At 40.8% G+C, this 15,514-nt stretch overlaps 1 protein-coding gene across 10 annotated transcripts in view; it reads right to left on the bottom strand.

Moving 5' to 3' along the window:
• MEIS2 (Meis homeobox 2) overlaps window positions 1–15,514 on the bottom strand; it is a 208,291-nt gene that overhangs the window by 5,227 nt on the left and 187,550 nt on the right. For all 10 annotated transcript variants that reach the window (XM_080643818.1, XM_080643817.1, XM_080643812.1 and 7 more), the window contains one exon: window positions 343–401. In XM_080643818.1, the coding sequence (XP_080499944.1) occupies window positions 343–401 (59 nt within the window). The remainder of the gene's footprint in view (window positions 1–342; window positions 402–15,514) is intronic.

Genomic DNA, 15,514 nt, shown 5'->3' with positions numbered 1-15,514 from the left:
GAGAGTGTGCTAATGATTGGATGCAGACAAGCAATGAGTCATTCAGAGCTCACAGTCAAACAAACTGCTTGTGGCACTAATGCTTGTGCCCAATTACCAATTCAGAAGGAAAATAAAAAGCAGTTTCAGTAGAGTCAGGGTGGGAAATCTCCAATTAGCGCCAATTAGTGAAGTTGCTTCCTAGAATGGAATTCTGGGGACAGTAAAAAAAAAACAAAACACAAAACTCTCCCAGAATGCCTGATGGAAGCACTTATTTACCAGGTGATGAAACTCCTGACATATAAGTTGGTGAGGGTTTGTGCCTGTGGGATGTGAATATAGATACTAGCTGGAACTTGCCTGCTCGATTTGACTGGTCAATCATTGGCTGTACTATTCTTCTTCTGGCGTTAATAAACCTGAAATAAAATAGAGAGACCAGTCATCAGATGCAATGTCTGTGCTCTGTGAACACCTTTGCACCAACACTGCGGGGAATAGGATCCAGTCGGACATCTACTGAAAATGATCGTTTTCATTCAAAGGCAATTTTCTCTTTCCCTGTTCAAAAACAGTTGACTGGCTCACCTCTCCCGTCCTCTTATAACCAACGGGAGGCTGGCTGGCTAAAATGGCACAGGCAGGGAAAAGTGTGTTCCCTGAGAAAGCTTCTCTTCCTCTGCCATTGTGCTTCTGCTTCTCGAACAGGTCGGTATCTGGTTAAAGTTCGCAGGCTGGGAGATTTTCCCTTCCGCTGCAGTCCCCAGCGCGGGGAGACCCAGCTTCCCCCTTGCAGCTGGTCATAAATGGAGACCAGGCTCTGGCACTCTGCTTTCACAAGGTATTGTTAGGTCAGCAAAGCCATCAATTAGGCTGTCTGAAGTTTTATCACCAACACAGCAGTAATAAGTGCTGGCCAGAAAGACTTCTGCTCTTCGGCAACTCCTGCAGTTTAAGCCTGTAAAGTTAGGGGTCATTTAGAGGTCAGTGCCAGCTGGGGGCGGCCTTTCCAGTCGACGCGGGGACACCCAGGGCAGGGATAAGGTAACTACCAACCATAAACCCAGCCACCTTTCAACCCACTAGAAAGGCAGAGCCTCAGGTACACATGGTTGATATTAGAGCCCAAGGAACGTTTTCAAATCAGGTGGTGGCCGAATCACAGGAATGTGGAGAAGCAGTTATTTCATCTAGAAGCCTGGATCTAATTTTGTTGGAAATCCAAAAATAAGTGCCTACTTCATGTTACTTTAATGTTTAATAATGCCCATCAAATATTCATGTACAAAGAGAGTAAGATGATAAGAAATCTCCTTTATTTCTCTAAATTTAATAAAAACAAAACAATTTCCCACCATTTGTGAGTTACCCTTGTCCCTGTGCATTTAATGATGAGCATTCCCCACACCTCTGAGCTGATGCACAGGATTCATCGGCTGTGCATTTTGGGGGGTGCTTGAAGGGAGGGGGGGATGCCTAGCATTTAGCTAGCTGTCCCTTAAAAAGATACTCATTTATAACATTTCCCAATATTTCCAGTGTCAAATCTTAAGTGCACGGGGACTTAATGATTAATGGGTCTGCATGGGGCCACAGGCAGGAACTGGAAACTCGTTCTTTGAAATTAGCCAAAAAAAAAAAAAAAAAAGTCTAGTGCGTGTTGGCAGCTTTGCGTGCGCGTTCCTACGGAGATGAAGTCCCTAGCTGAAGTCCCTTCTGAAGGCCAGCAGCCCACACTCTCTCAGGCCTCCTGTGAGCACTCCAGCGGGAACACAATTAGGCCTGAGAAGAATAGCTGCGAGGAAACCAAAGGAGTCTTTTGCATATGGTGTTTGTTTGCAAAACAATGAACTTCTTTATTACTTAAGAGAGTATGGAGCTCAGTTGTCAAAAATGTTACACCCCTGCAGGTTTGGGGAAGAAAGTGACAGGCTAGGAGGGGTGAAAACAAAAGGAAAGTCCTAACTGCTTATTTCTTCCCACCTGGCACCAGACATGTTGCTCAGCTAGATCACAGAGCCTTCCAGAAATATCCCTCCAATCAGAAAAGGAACGTAATTATCCACTCTTTCCTCACTGTTTTTACTGGGACCAAGGAGGTCTGCCCTGATATTTCCACCCCCAGGAGCTCTTTTTATCAGCTCAGGTTAGGGCCCAGTGAGGTGCTGGGAGAGGGGCAAACCTTTTCTCTCCTCCTTGAAGTTTCTAATGGAGGACACACATGGCAGGGGTTTCACCTCGTTTTATGGGCTACTAATCCTGGTTTTGTTTTTTCCTATAGGCCAACTCTTTAGGTAAAACGAATTGCTATTTTTTCCCTTTTTAATTTCACCCTTTTGCTCTTTTATTATTTACATCTGGAGGTTGTTCCCTTATTTATGTCTTTCTCTCCAGTTCCCCCAAACACTCCCTTACTCACAGAGCTGCAAGGCATCATGGTTCTTAGTTCTCAGCAGGAGAACTCCACACTGTCTTCAAACAAATAATTACAGGGAAGGTTAGAGGTTCACGCAAAGGTCATTTCTTTGGATACTCGTCAGAATGTTTACATTAGTAAAAACGGGGTCCTCTCAAAAGGTTGTTCCATGGGGGACACACAACAATGCAAAACATTAAAAAAGCATTCTGCGTGCTAGCAGGTCTTTATAGAAGCGCTGAACTTGGAAATGCCACTCCAGTATTCCATTTTCAACTAGTTACCATGGTGTGGGCCGATGTTCACTAGCAGTTATGGCGATGGCCTTTCTTTGTCCAGCTCTACTCAACAAATATGCATAGAAGCCTCGGAAGGTTTTCACCAGATCCTTTTACAAAGGGTAATAGAATTTTTGCTTTTTTCACTTGGGCTCCATTTGGCCTCTCTGAATTTTTGTTCTCAAACAATGTTTTTAATCCATTGTGCTGCATCTTGCCAGATTCATAACTCTACCACATTCTTTTAAATCACACAGAATTTTAAAAACATATGGGCCCCAATTTTTCAGAAATCTCTTGATGTACAACTCCTGCCAATCGTCAACTCCCCTGATCTTGGGATGTCTTATAAACATCATAGATGTTATTATTAAAATTAATTAATGAGTTGTCCGTATGAACATTTTAACAGTAAGAAATGAAATTACCCCACTTTACTAATGATCCGTAGGCCACTCTTAAAAAACATACCAATGCACATACAAAATGGAACAATTATAGATTAAAAACAAAATTAGGAGTAATTTTTTTTCTTTAATATCACTGTGATGAAATTCCCAAATGTAGTCTTCCCCAAAATTATAGAACCTGCATTTTTTTCCAAGTCTTCTGATCTATATTTTAAAATGAATGTATATAGTGCTCAAGCAGTAAGCAGAATATATCAACTTTTGATTATACTCAGATTTTAAAAAGCCTAAGTTGAAAACCAACTGTTCTTCAATCTTTCAAGGTCCAAGCTCCATTCATATGGAAAAATACAACTCAATGGTTCAAAGACAGAAGACAAGATGTCTTAAAAAGGCTCAAAAGGTTTCTTGAATATTAAATGGGTCTTACAAAATAACATTTTGATGAGTTAAGTGTAAATGAATCAGACACATATGGATTAAGTTATCCTAGAATTTCACACGGGTTTAAAAAATAAGGGGAAAAGAGGGTCTTGGCAAAAACATTTTGGACTTTGCCAAACCCAAAACATTTGAAAAATTGCTGAAGACATCCAACTAACCAACATGCAGCAAGCTGCACCCAACTTTAATGAAAACCCCCAAAGTTATTTCCAATCCAAAGAGTGTTAGGTTTTTCATCTGTATCTGATATATATATATAAAAATTCTAAGTCATAATGTCATCCCAGAATGATTTTGAAGTTGAGGACATATAATATACTCCTCTATTGGTACAAACAATTTAACCCAAAATTACAAAGTCTTCTTAGATATTAAATAGCTCTTAAAAACATGCTGAGGTTTGTGCAACTTGCGTGTAAAACGTGCCGAATATGATAAATGCCATAAATAAAATGTGCTAGTAAGTCTAGTGCCTTATCCAGATTTCACTTAGAAAAAAATTTCATTAGCCACATTGTGACTTTTTTTTTTAGGGCGAGAGATAATTCCATTAGTGACTCCTTAGGGAATGAGTACCCTACGTTCCTGAAGTGCACCAGTTCCATTGATTTGTATTGAACACCAAGTTCGTATCCAGGCTCACACAAAGGCTCTGAGAGTACCTACTGATACCATCAACTTTCTAACTAAGTTTTACTAAAATAGAAAGTGCAATAGTTTGTGGGAGCCTTAAAAAGAATACACTAAGACTGTTAGGTTAAAAATAACTTAATTATAGAAACACATTCAATGACTTTCCAAGAATCACAGGGCCTTTTTGAGTCAACTTGGAGAGATGAAAGAAGAATATTTTTAAAAAGAATAAACCCAAGATAGAAAAATATTGTTAAATCTCATCTTGTTGTCTTGCTGGAGAGATATCTCCTAGAGACCTCCCTCTATCCCCACCTTAACAACCCCCCCACCCCTGCAAAGCCAAATTTTTCAGCTTTGCATACTTTTCTGAAACTGAAATCTCACCATCTTGATTTTTCTTTTAAAGGCTTTTCACTCCAAAGCCTGTTTCAGATTGATAGAAGTAGGCTTAGGTGTCATTCCTGATTGTTGGTTGATTTCTTTTCTTTCTTTTTCCTCCCTTCTTTTAAAATGGTTGATAAATCCCTTTTTTTCTGGTTCACTAACTTCATGCCACACCTGGTAACCAACTCCTTTAGGCAGCATTCCTTATGTTAGAAAGTGAGGCCTCCATGGAGTCACCTGGAAATCAGCCAGCCCTGAACACTGAGGAGGAAGCAAGACTCCTGGAATTGAAGCTTTTGCATGGATTGGTCTGGTCTATGAAGGGGGCTGGCTTGTCGAAGAGGGATCAGATCAGCTTGGAGGAGGTGTTGTAGGCAGCGTGGGACTGGGGACATGTTAAAAAATGGCAAATCTCTACTTCCCCACCTTCCCCAGCCACAGGGTTCCTCAGGGAAGGTGCTTATTCACAGAATTTGCTACTTCTTGGTGCTGAAACAAAGAAGCCTCAACCAAGCCAGTTATCAAGTTTCTTTCTTTTTCTTTTCTTTTCCTTTTTTTTTTTAACTTTGGAAAAAACAAGCAAACAAAAACAAAAAGAAAAAACCAGCTAGTCTTTTTCTGTGCTGTGTTATGGTCAAGAGTGGGGAAGGCGGAGGTGGGTGGGTGGGAAGAGATAAACCAAAGAACTTGTATGCATATATGCATGACCCATGGACACAGACAATAGTGCGGTGAAGGCCTGGGGCGGGAGCTAGAAGGGGTCAAAGGGGAAAAGAAGGGGACATATGTAATACTTTCAATAATAATGATTTAAAAAAAAAGTGGGGTTTTCTCAGTAAGATACATTAAAATGATTAAATCAATGTATTAAGCAGGTTTACCTTTGACCATGTACTCGGGCACACAAATGATTGAGTCTTGTTGCAAACATAAATTTTTCACTCGTGGCCAGACAGTAGGTATTTTCTCGCAGACAACAGTGAGCACAGTAAGGTAAATGAAATTCATGGGCTACTTAGGGACATATTCATGGTTCATAACTAATTTCCATGAGCTACAGCTTTATTTATAACTTGATAGATACCAGATTTGTCTACAACTCGAAAGACAAATGAACTAATACTCATACATTTACAATATGAAAACATGATATTAATCTGGAATCACAAATCTTTTGTAGCTTTATGAATATGCCTTGAGTACTGAGTGTCTATGTTGACATAAAAGGCTCTGGGCAAAATGATCAAACAGGTGCTGGTTATCTTTAGTGACCTTCTACAGTGTTCTTTCAAAATTCTTTCTCGAATCTAATTTTTCCCCGAAGTTCCACAGGCTCACCTAGGTTCTTTACCCCACTTTGAGTAAACCCTTCTCAGTTACTATTTCATATTCCAGACTTCTCCAAAGAGCAAAGTGACGAAGAGCATGGACTCATATTCTCTGCCCTTCTCTGCCCGTGTGACTGCGGGCAAGTCTACTTGACCTTCAAAGCCTTGGTTTGTTTTCTATCTATAAACTGGGGCAATAGTTGGGACCAAATTGCTCTGAGGATTAAAGGAAGTGTTATATGTAAAATCTTTGGCACAGTGCCTGGCACATAGAAAGAGCTCATTGAATGCTAGCTTATACTCAAGATGCACTCAGACCATATGCCCTCCTAAAGAGCTCTGTTCTTTTATAGGTAATAATTAAGACTAGGTGACCTAGCCTGTGTGGCTCAGTTGGTTGGGTGGCATCCTGTGCACCTGAAGGTAGTTGGTTCGATACCCAGTTAGAGCATGTGCCCAGGTTGCAGGTTCTGTCCCAGACTATATGGGAGGCAATTAATATTTCTCTTTCACTACAATATTTCTCTTTCCCTTCCTCTCTCTCTCAAGTAAAAATATCCTATATAATAAAAGCCTAATATGCAAATCAACTGAATAGCAGAATGACCAGTCAGCGGGGGGCAGGGCCGGCAAGCGGGCGGCACCAGGCCAGCCAAGGCACGTGCCAGCAGGCAGAGGGAGGGGATGGCGATGGGGGGGGGGTGTGTGGCAACCGGTGGCAGTAAAGGGGCATTTGGAGGGTGGGGCCGGCTGCTCTCTGGCTGGCACCATCCACCAATCGGCCCATTGGTCGCCTCCCGCAGAGGGAGGCCAAACTCAGCTAAGCCGTCAGTCAGAAATCCCCCAAGGGCTCCCAGAGACAACCTCGCCCCCCTCTCCCCACAAGTGCACCAATTTTCGAGCACCAGGCCTCTAGTGTGTGTGTGTGTGTGTGTGTGTGTGTGTGTATTTATCACAGTCTTTAATAAAAAGACTAGGTAGGTGGCTATTAAACCAATCCATGCTGAGTTGATAAAAGGGTAATAATGTGTTGTACCCCAACAGGTAACATGTGTCCACCTGGCAGGGTCTTCCCAGAGATCCCAGCCAATCTGAATGTATAATGCCACAGTGGGGATGATTTCAGACACTGGAACAGGCATCTGCTAGGGGGCTAGGCAGTACAGCGAGCTACTGGAATCACACAGTCTCTTAATGGTTTTCTAGATCCCCATGGATCAGCCACACCAACCTCACCCTGATCTTGTTCGAACTGCAGAAATACTGTAGTCCCTACCCTGGTGCTGCTGAATCTGAATCACATTTTTTAAAAAATTCAAGTGATCTACGTACATTTATGTTTGAAGGTCCTGCTCTAGATCACATACCAAATAGATGAACTAGTACTTTGCCAAGGAATAGAAAGTTGCAAAGATCAAGTTTTACCCATGAACCTTAGCTACAAAAATGCACGCATTATTCTCTTTGGTTATCTTGTATCTAAACCGTCTTTTAATCACTTGCCTTGGGTGACAAACAATTTGTAATAATTTAATTCATTTAATTCCATCTGTACCTCCTAAGGAAAAGTTGGGCCAATAACATGCTTTTATGAAAATTGTTCTCTCTCAGGAATGGATAGGAGGAAGGTGGTAGAGTTTCCTTTTTATTTTATGTAATGTGTGCTGTTTGAGTTTTAATAATAAGTATATAATTTAAAAAATTTTAAAGGTGACCTGGAGAATTTGGCATCTTATTTGAGTAAGGTTTATATGGCCAATAGTAGACTTTTTAATAAGGGTATTGGAGGAGAAATTTCCTCTAAGATAGAAAACTACCTTTAATTTCCTTTACAATACTGAGCAACAAAACCCACTATTCTCTAAGTATAATCACACCTGATGACATGTAACACAACGTCCCAGTGGGTTGTGATGTTGAAGCACTGCTCCTCTTACAGAATTGCCATGAGATTATTCATATGTGGCTATTTATCATGCACTATAAAAGTAATCTTTCAAAGCTACTTGAAAGTAAGGGAGGAGAAAACACAAACTTCCTTAGGTATTCATATCTAGGATCTATCCTCTTAAAGATAAAATACTAAGTCAATAGACATAAGCTGTAGTATATTACCTCATCCTGTACATGATTTATTGCAGATTGAAATCAACTGGAAAATGAATTACTTTGAAAGTTTTACTCCTGACATTAAAATTCCAGATCTTTATACCTACACACCTTTTAGTGCTTCTGAAAACAACTCTTTGTGGACATGGAAGATGCATCTACAACTTTATTCAACTCTCTCAGCCTAAAAAGCAGGAGTAATCGTTTTCGAAATTACCAACACCCACTGCCTGCTCATTCACCTGAACGCTATAGCCTGACTGGGCTTTGAAAAATCAACCAGTCACCTATCATCAGTGAAGTACATTTTAGCCAGTTCTCATTATGTTCTTAGCCATTTATTAATTCAAGCTAAGAGGAGAAGATCCTGACAAATCTAGTATCTTTTTAGCTCTTATGATCACCTTTGATTGAAGTATTAATTTTCTATCCTACTTCTCAGTGGAAACCACCTCAGCATTAACTTGCCAAAAATGCACCAAGCTGTTTAGCGATTGTGTATTAGACATGTTTGAGGAGATCAAGGTGCACTCACATGCCCTGTGCTATGGATCTCTCTCTGATTAGCTTGTCATCTGCTCGGAAGAAGATGCAGGCTGATTCTCCCATACAGTCTAGCGGGCCAGCTGTTAGCTGCCTGTCAAGCCCTCAAGTGGACAAGTAGTCCAGGAGCAAAAATGTCACTCCTTTGATCTGGCGAGGAGCAGCTGCTGATTTATAGAGTAGGACTTTGTTCTTCCGTTCTATTTTACTTTCTTTCCTAAGGCAGAACCACAAAATCCAGGAGAAAAAAAAAAGTGCCGTTCCCAGCAACATCAACAAGCTCTGACAACTGCAACAGGGTTTTTCTTGGCCCTAACAAAGCTCTCAGGCATCTCCTTTGACGCTCACCTTTCCCCCCTCCCCAACACCCCCCCCACACACACACACACACCATTTTTTGCAATGCGGTAGTTATTGTTTAATTCAGCTTCTGTAAATGGAATGGACTGTGGCCAGCAAGCCTGGGGCATAAACACACCTGTATGAAAGGAGCCTTATTGTAGCAACCATCTACAAGCAGGCTCGCATGAACCGCACGTTCCTGGGTTCAGAAAGAATGCTCCATTTTTCTTGACAGCAAATTTTACCCTAAGTGAGTTTCTATTTTTAATGCCACCAACCTATGGTGACCACATTTGAACTATTTCCTCTCCAGAGGCATCCCACTCTTTAAATCAAAGAGAAAAAAGGATTAGATTCTTTTCATCTGTGAGCAAACAGATCCATCAAAAATGTTTATCCACTGTCTATAATATCAATCAGTAAGTGCTGAATTAAACAGCCAGAAAGGCTTTAGCAAATGCAATATCAAAGATGCCATAATGTTGATTTCATTACCACCGATTTATATACTGACATCAGCTTCCCTGAGCAATATATAAGAGAGAAAAAAAACCAACAACAAAATCTAAGTAAGCCATATGCACTGTCTTGTTAAGAATTGAAATGATTTCAACCACATGATCCTGTTCTCAATGAATAAATCTGTCAGGACAGAGATGCCCTGTCAGCCAAGTGGAGCATGAAACAATGTGGCCTTAAGATAAACTGTGAGAAGTCATCAGCCATATGTATACACATACATGCATGTATGTGTGTACACACACAAACAGACATATATACACATGTGTGTATGTGCACATATATGTACATATGTGTACACGCACACCAGATTATCAACTTTGACAGAAATTAACCCCTGGCTAAGTTTTCTGTGCAGTGATTGAGAGGAAGAGTAAGAAAAAGTTATCAACTCTAGGATATTTAGACATATTACCACATAGGTCAAAGACAGGAATTTTATGGATGGTGGGAATGCTGAAAGCAAGAGAGAAAAGAACAGTTGCTAAAAATCCTTGCTTCCACTCCATCATACCATGTTCTAGTGTTTGCTCCCTTCTTCCCTTTCACACTTTCCCAGGGGAATAGAGGTTGTTCTCAGCCTTATTTCTTGCTTTAGCTTATGCCCCCTTTAGTCAGTCAGAAGTTACTAAGCACCCACCTCCTCTCCATTCAGAGAACTGTACTAGCAGATGCTTTCTCTGGGGAGGGGGGTGCACAGCCCAGTGAGAGCCTGGGTCCGGAGGGGACAGAATGAGTGGTAGGCAGGGAAAGGAAAGTGTAGAGAAGCAGTGATTGTGGAAGGCTTATTTTCATCCTTTCCAGTCCAAAGAATCAGAATAAATGATTTTTAAGGTTCACAGTAATCTGTACATATAAGTCTTCACATCCTACACTTAGCAAAAGATAAGTTTAACAACAAAAATTTGATAAGACAAGACATAATAAGAAATTATATACAATATATAAATATATAATTATATGATTCTCTCTTATATATATATTAAAGTACATATATATATTAAAATTTTGCAAAAGCAGTCTATGCTTTTACAGATTTTCACTCTTACACCCACCGAAACAAATTAAAAATTCCGATTGGAGAATACATAATAATTATAAAACAACAGAGTCCACACTCAGTAAATAAGTGTGATCGGGTCAATGAAAGAAGTCAGATGGAGGCTAATCACCAATTCTAGGAGGAGGAACCCGAACCAGATTGAAAGAGCACAGGTTACCGGGAAGGATGGACGTAAGGGAATGGCACATGTGAAGGCACCAGGGCCCATTTTCACAAGGGAGGGTGAAGAAGCTGAGTTTAGACTGGCTTCTGGTGTGGGTCTGGAAAACATGGCTACAGTTAACAGCCAAGCTGGTGGAGGTGCTCCCCCGCCACCCCCAGCTGTATGGAGATATACCTGATATTTAATGCTGTGGGAGTTTAAAGTATTCAACATGTTGATTTGATGCTTACTTTGCAAAATGATTGCTACTGTCACATTAGCTAAAACCTCTATCATGTCATGCAATTACAGTTCTTTCTTGTGATGAAAACATTTAAGATCTACTCTCTTAGCAACTTTCAAGTATATAATACTCTGATGCAGGTTCCTGAGTGACAAACTGAACCCCTAAGGTTCCTGAGTGGTGACATGATACAATAAAACGTGGTGCTGAGGAAGGTCTATTCCAAGAGCCACCTAGAGGGTGAACTGATGAGAAGGTAGAAGGCTCTCACCTAGTCCAAGCAGAAGAGGGAAAGGAAATAAGCCCTCATGAAGGTGGCAGAAATGAAAAGGTGGGGCATTTGGCTTGGAGAACGGCTGATGAATTGTTCTTAGACCACAAAGAAGACACAAATGTAAAATGTATAACTGAGGATACACCTGAGCATCTGTGTGTGGTACGTTACAGTATACAGTGGATGGAAACTGACGCTGACAAGGAATTTCTACTTGTTGTGTTTAGGAGAGGGAAACAATTTTCCAAATATTTCCTTTGCACTGACAGTGGGACTTCCAGGCTGAGAAGCTGTACAGGCCACTCAAGAGACAGTACAAGAGAAGAGTGAAAGGTTAGAAAGAAGTGACTTTAACTGCAAAACCCTCTAATTTCATCAAAACTCCAAACTAGATAAATATTCCAGAGCTGTGGCAACAATTGTAATAAACTGCTTGGCTACTTCCAAAAACAATTACTTCATCTTCATACAGCTTCCGGCTTTTACAGAGCCCTCCATCAAACAATGGCTGGCCATGTCAATTCTCAGTAAAAGTCTCTGTGATCATGGTCTTATTTCTATCTGCTCCAGTTGGCTTTCTCTTTTACTTCTGAGATAATATGTGTGACTAGATGTAGAGGCTGATGATAACATACCTGTTATTCTGGAAATGGCTACACTAAAAATTGGGTTCCACTCCATACTTAACAATGAAATGTATCCCATAGTTTCAAAAACTGGATATAGGGAAATATATACAGGAGATGGTATGTTTTAAGCAACATAACACAATCCAGAGTGGGTTTTTCTCTCGGTAGTGACAACTAATTTAGAAGAGAACTGATAGGACCGACTATTCCATTTTAAAGGGACTCCATTAAGTGTGATGGCTTCCAAATTGTGTCCTCCTTTCAAAACATATTTTTCTTTTTAAATGGGCTTTTAAGGTGAAAAATATGGCACTTCCCCCAAAATGGTGTGGAAACAAATGGTTCTCAAGTCTCTATTCTTCAACTCAGGCCAAACCTCCCCAAGGCCAGCCATCTGAAGCCACTAGGTGTTTGGCAGGAAGGGGTATGCATGTGAATGTCCCGGAGGCCCTTTCATTTGTCTGTGGGGCTCCTTTTTCTCAAGCAGCAGGGGAGGCTCAGAAGCCAGCTAGGCATGCCGCAGTGTTTGCACGCCCCGCTCTTATCCCCCTTTCCATCCTCCTGCTGGTTTAAAAGAAAGGATGTGGCAGAGGACACATGCAGATGGTGGCAACCTTCTCGGGACCCTTTCTCCATACCATGGCTTTCTCTAAAGTGTAGCCTGGTCTCTTGTTCGTTGGAGAGGCTGAGATTTTAGCACTTTTAAAGGGAACCACACGTGAGAAATCTCCTAGGTGTTAAACGTTAGAGTGGCTTCAACCCAAAATATGACAAAATGAGATTAAAACACATAAAGTCAAGTAATATTAAGAAAAAGATCCAACAAAGTATCATACATATGCACTTATATCATAGTCTTTCTATTTAAACCAAATGTTATTTAACCGGTTTTTATTGGCATCTAGTATAGGTGCCAGGAAAGGGGGGGGGGGTAGAATCAGAGATCTAAAAAATTTTAAAGTCATTTTAAATAAACTATAGTTCTAAGAGCAATGCATCTAACAAAAATCTTTAAAAAATATTATTATAACATATCCCATTATGTCAAGAAGCAAAACAGAAAACCTATTCATGGACATATGACTTAATGTCCTCATATTTACGATGTTCAGACATCCAATACCAAATTCCAAATAAAATTTCCTGACTGCCTTTTCTTAATATCAAATGAAACCTCTTTTCCTTTGATTTGACAGCCAGGTAGCATCTGTACCTTCTCCAGAGATGTTATATGCAGTCTTTCCAATGTGACGGTATTATCACCTACAAAATTTTTAGCATCATCCCATAATCATAAAAGATATAAAATATATCTTTATAAATCACAAGAGACTTAGTGAGCCAGCAGTTACGCCACACCTGCTTCAGAGGGTTAGTTAGTGCATTTTCCCCCAACTTGCAGAGGAATAAAGACATCAACTTTGGACTCTGACATTCCACATGAAGCTAAAAGCTCCACTAGACAAAGAAGCCAACACACTGTACTGCAATTTGAAAAAAAAAATTTAGAGCAGATTCATATTTCACATCTATCAGAATTAAGTGGTTTAACTTAAGCATTAGAAATAGACATGCTGGCATATTTAAATTACCTTCATTTTCACAGTACAGATAAAGTAACATCATCATCTACCAACAAATAATTTCAGTTAGAACTTGGTTTAACTGCCTCGGATTCTTACCTTGGAGACAGGTAATGTACAAATAAACAAAAGGGTTCCTGGTCGGTATGACTCAGTGGTTGAGTGTCGACCTATGAACCAGAAGGTCACGATTCAAGCCCTGGCTGGGGCACATGCTAGCTTGCGGGGCTCGATCTCCAATGTGGGGCGTGCAGGAGTGATTCTCTCTCATCATTGATGTTTCTATCTCTCTCTCCCTCACCCTTCCTCTCTGAAACCAATAAAAATATTTAAAAACAAACAGGTGATGGATAAATATAAAGTTAATATGCTAACATACTAGGAACACACTATTCCTTCTGTCTGGGAGGGCTTTTCTCCAATGGCCACTTGGTCAATACACCCTTCAAAATTCTTATTCGCTATCCCTTCTTTGAGAGAACTTCCCTGGCCCCACCGTCTGAGGAAGAAGCACTTCCTCAGTCAGTAGCACTAGGGTAACACGCCCATCACAGCGTTCATTCAACACCATGGTCACAATGTACCAGTATCTGTCTAGCTTCCCACCAGCGAGCCTTCGAGAGCAGGGACCATATCTTCATTCTATGTTACTGAGATTGTGTCCAGCGTATAGTACATCCTCAGTAAAATGTTTGGTGAAGAAAAACCTGAGCGAGTGGATGAAAATAGGGTTCCCTGTCTTAGAAATAACGTGGGATTGAGAACAGAAGAGCTCATGGGAATCTTCTTTTCCTTATTTTGCAAGCGGCATAGCTGAATCCCTGATGAAATGATTGTCCCTGGAATCAGGCCGAGCCAAGCTGGAATATAACTCTGGCTTCCTGGCTCTGGTCTGTTTATGTTTGCCGTTAGACACAACGGAAGATACAGACCAAAGCTTCAAGGTCTGAGTCCATCTGGGCATTAGAGACACCAGGCAAACCCTAGGTGCCAGGTGGAGGAAGAGAGGGACGTGACTTAGGAGAAAGTGGGCATCAGACTCCTAGGCTGGGAACAGGTGCGGAGTTACACTGGGGCGTGGTAAGTCCAGTGGACCCAAGAGGAGAGAGCAAGCTGAGAGTGATGGGAGCTGAGTATGTAGTTTATTCATACAATGAAGCATTATGGCGTGTGTGTGTGTGTGTGTGTGTGTGTGTGTGTGTGTTTTGGGACAGAGAAATAGTGAGTAGGAAGTAAAGGAGGAAAATTTGTGAGATGCAGACAGAAAAGGAGAATAGAAAACTTGCTTTAAATATTTTTTCTCATATCTTTCTAAGGAATTTTTTTTCAAATCGTGCCCTGAGGGACACTGTTGTCACTGGGGTAGTAGGTAAAAAATGTAGGGGAATAACACGCAGGGAAGCACACTGAAGATGCTTGCTTTGCTGCAAGTTATGCCCCAGCCTTTACTAGGCTAACCTGTGTCAGGAACCTCAAAGAAGGAGCAACGGGATAAATCAGTTCCTAACCCTCGTTGTTAAGATTTTGGGGGGGCACTAGGGTTCCAAGGATTTGAAAAATGAAGCAGCACTAATTTTTAAACCCAAATTGTATTTTTAAGCCATTTATCAACTGGAAATAGGATTTCCATCTTCAAATTTGCCCAATTCAGACTCAGATACGGGAAGCATTTGTAGGGCTCTTGTTTTATATCTCACCTGTTCATAATGCCACCTCCCACGATTACTATAAAACCTGACTACTCCATAGACCTTTGACACCAAAAATGTTTGCTGGCTCAATGTTCTCTCGAACGTGTCTATCTCAAAGGTAATTTGATCACTAGAGAACGATTTTAGGCTGGGATGTTTTCTCTAATCTTTCCTTTTTCTCACTTTCTCATATTCTCCCATTCAACAAAACATTTTTTAAAAACTATCATTGGGTAATTTGCTATGTATGCTTAAAATTTCTGCCTCAGAATGCGGCTTAGAAACTGAAGACTCATCTTAAACGTAAGATAATTTTTTGTAACACTTTCTGCATTTTTTATTAATCAGAACTGTGACTGGGCTGCGGCCATCTAAGTTAAACATGTCTATTACAGGTGTTAGACATATGTGTATGGAGGGAGAGAGAGAGAGAGAGAGAAAGGAAGGAGAAGGAGGAGGAGGAGGAGGAGGAAGAGTAAGGAGGAGGAGGAAATGGG

This window comes from Plecotus auritus (assembly GCF_963455305.1).
Source record: "Plecotus auritus genome assembly, chromosome: 1".
In the NCBI taxonomy this organism is placed as follows: Eukaryota; Metazoa; Chordata; class Mammalia; order Chiroptera; family Vespertilionidae; genus Plecotus; species Plecotus auritus.
The sequence above is the reverse complement of the archived record's forward strand: the minus strand, read 5'-3'. Positions and strand labels throughout refer to the sequence as shown.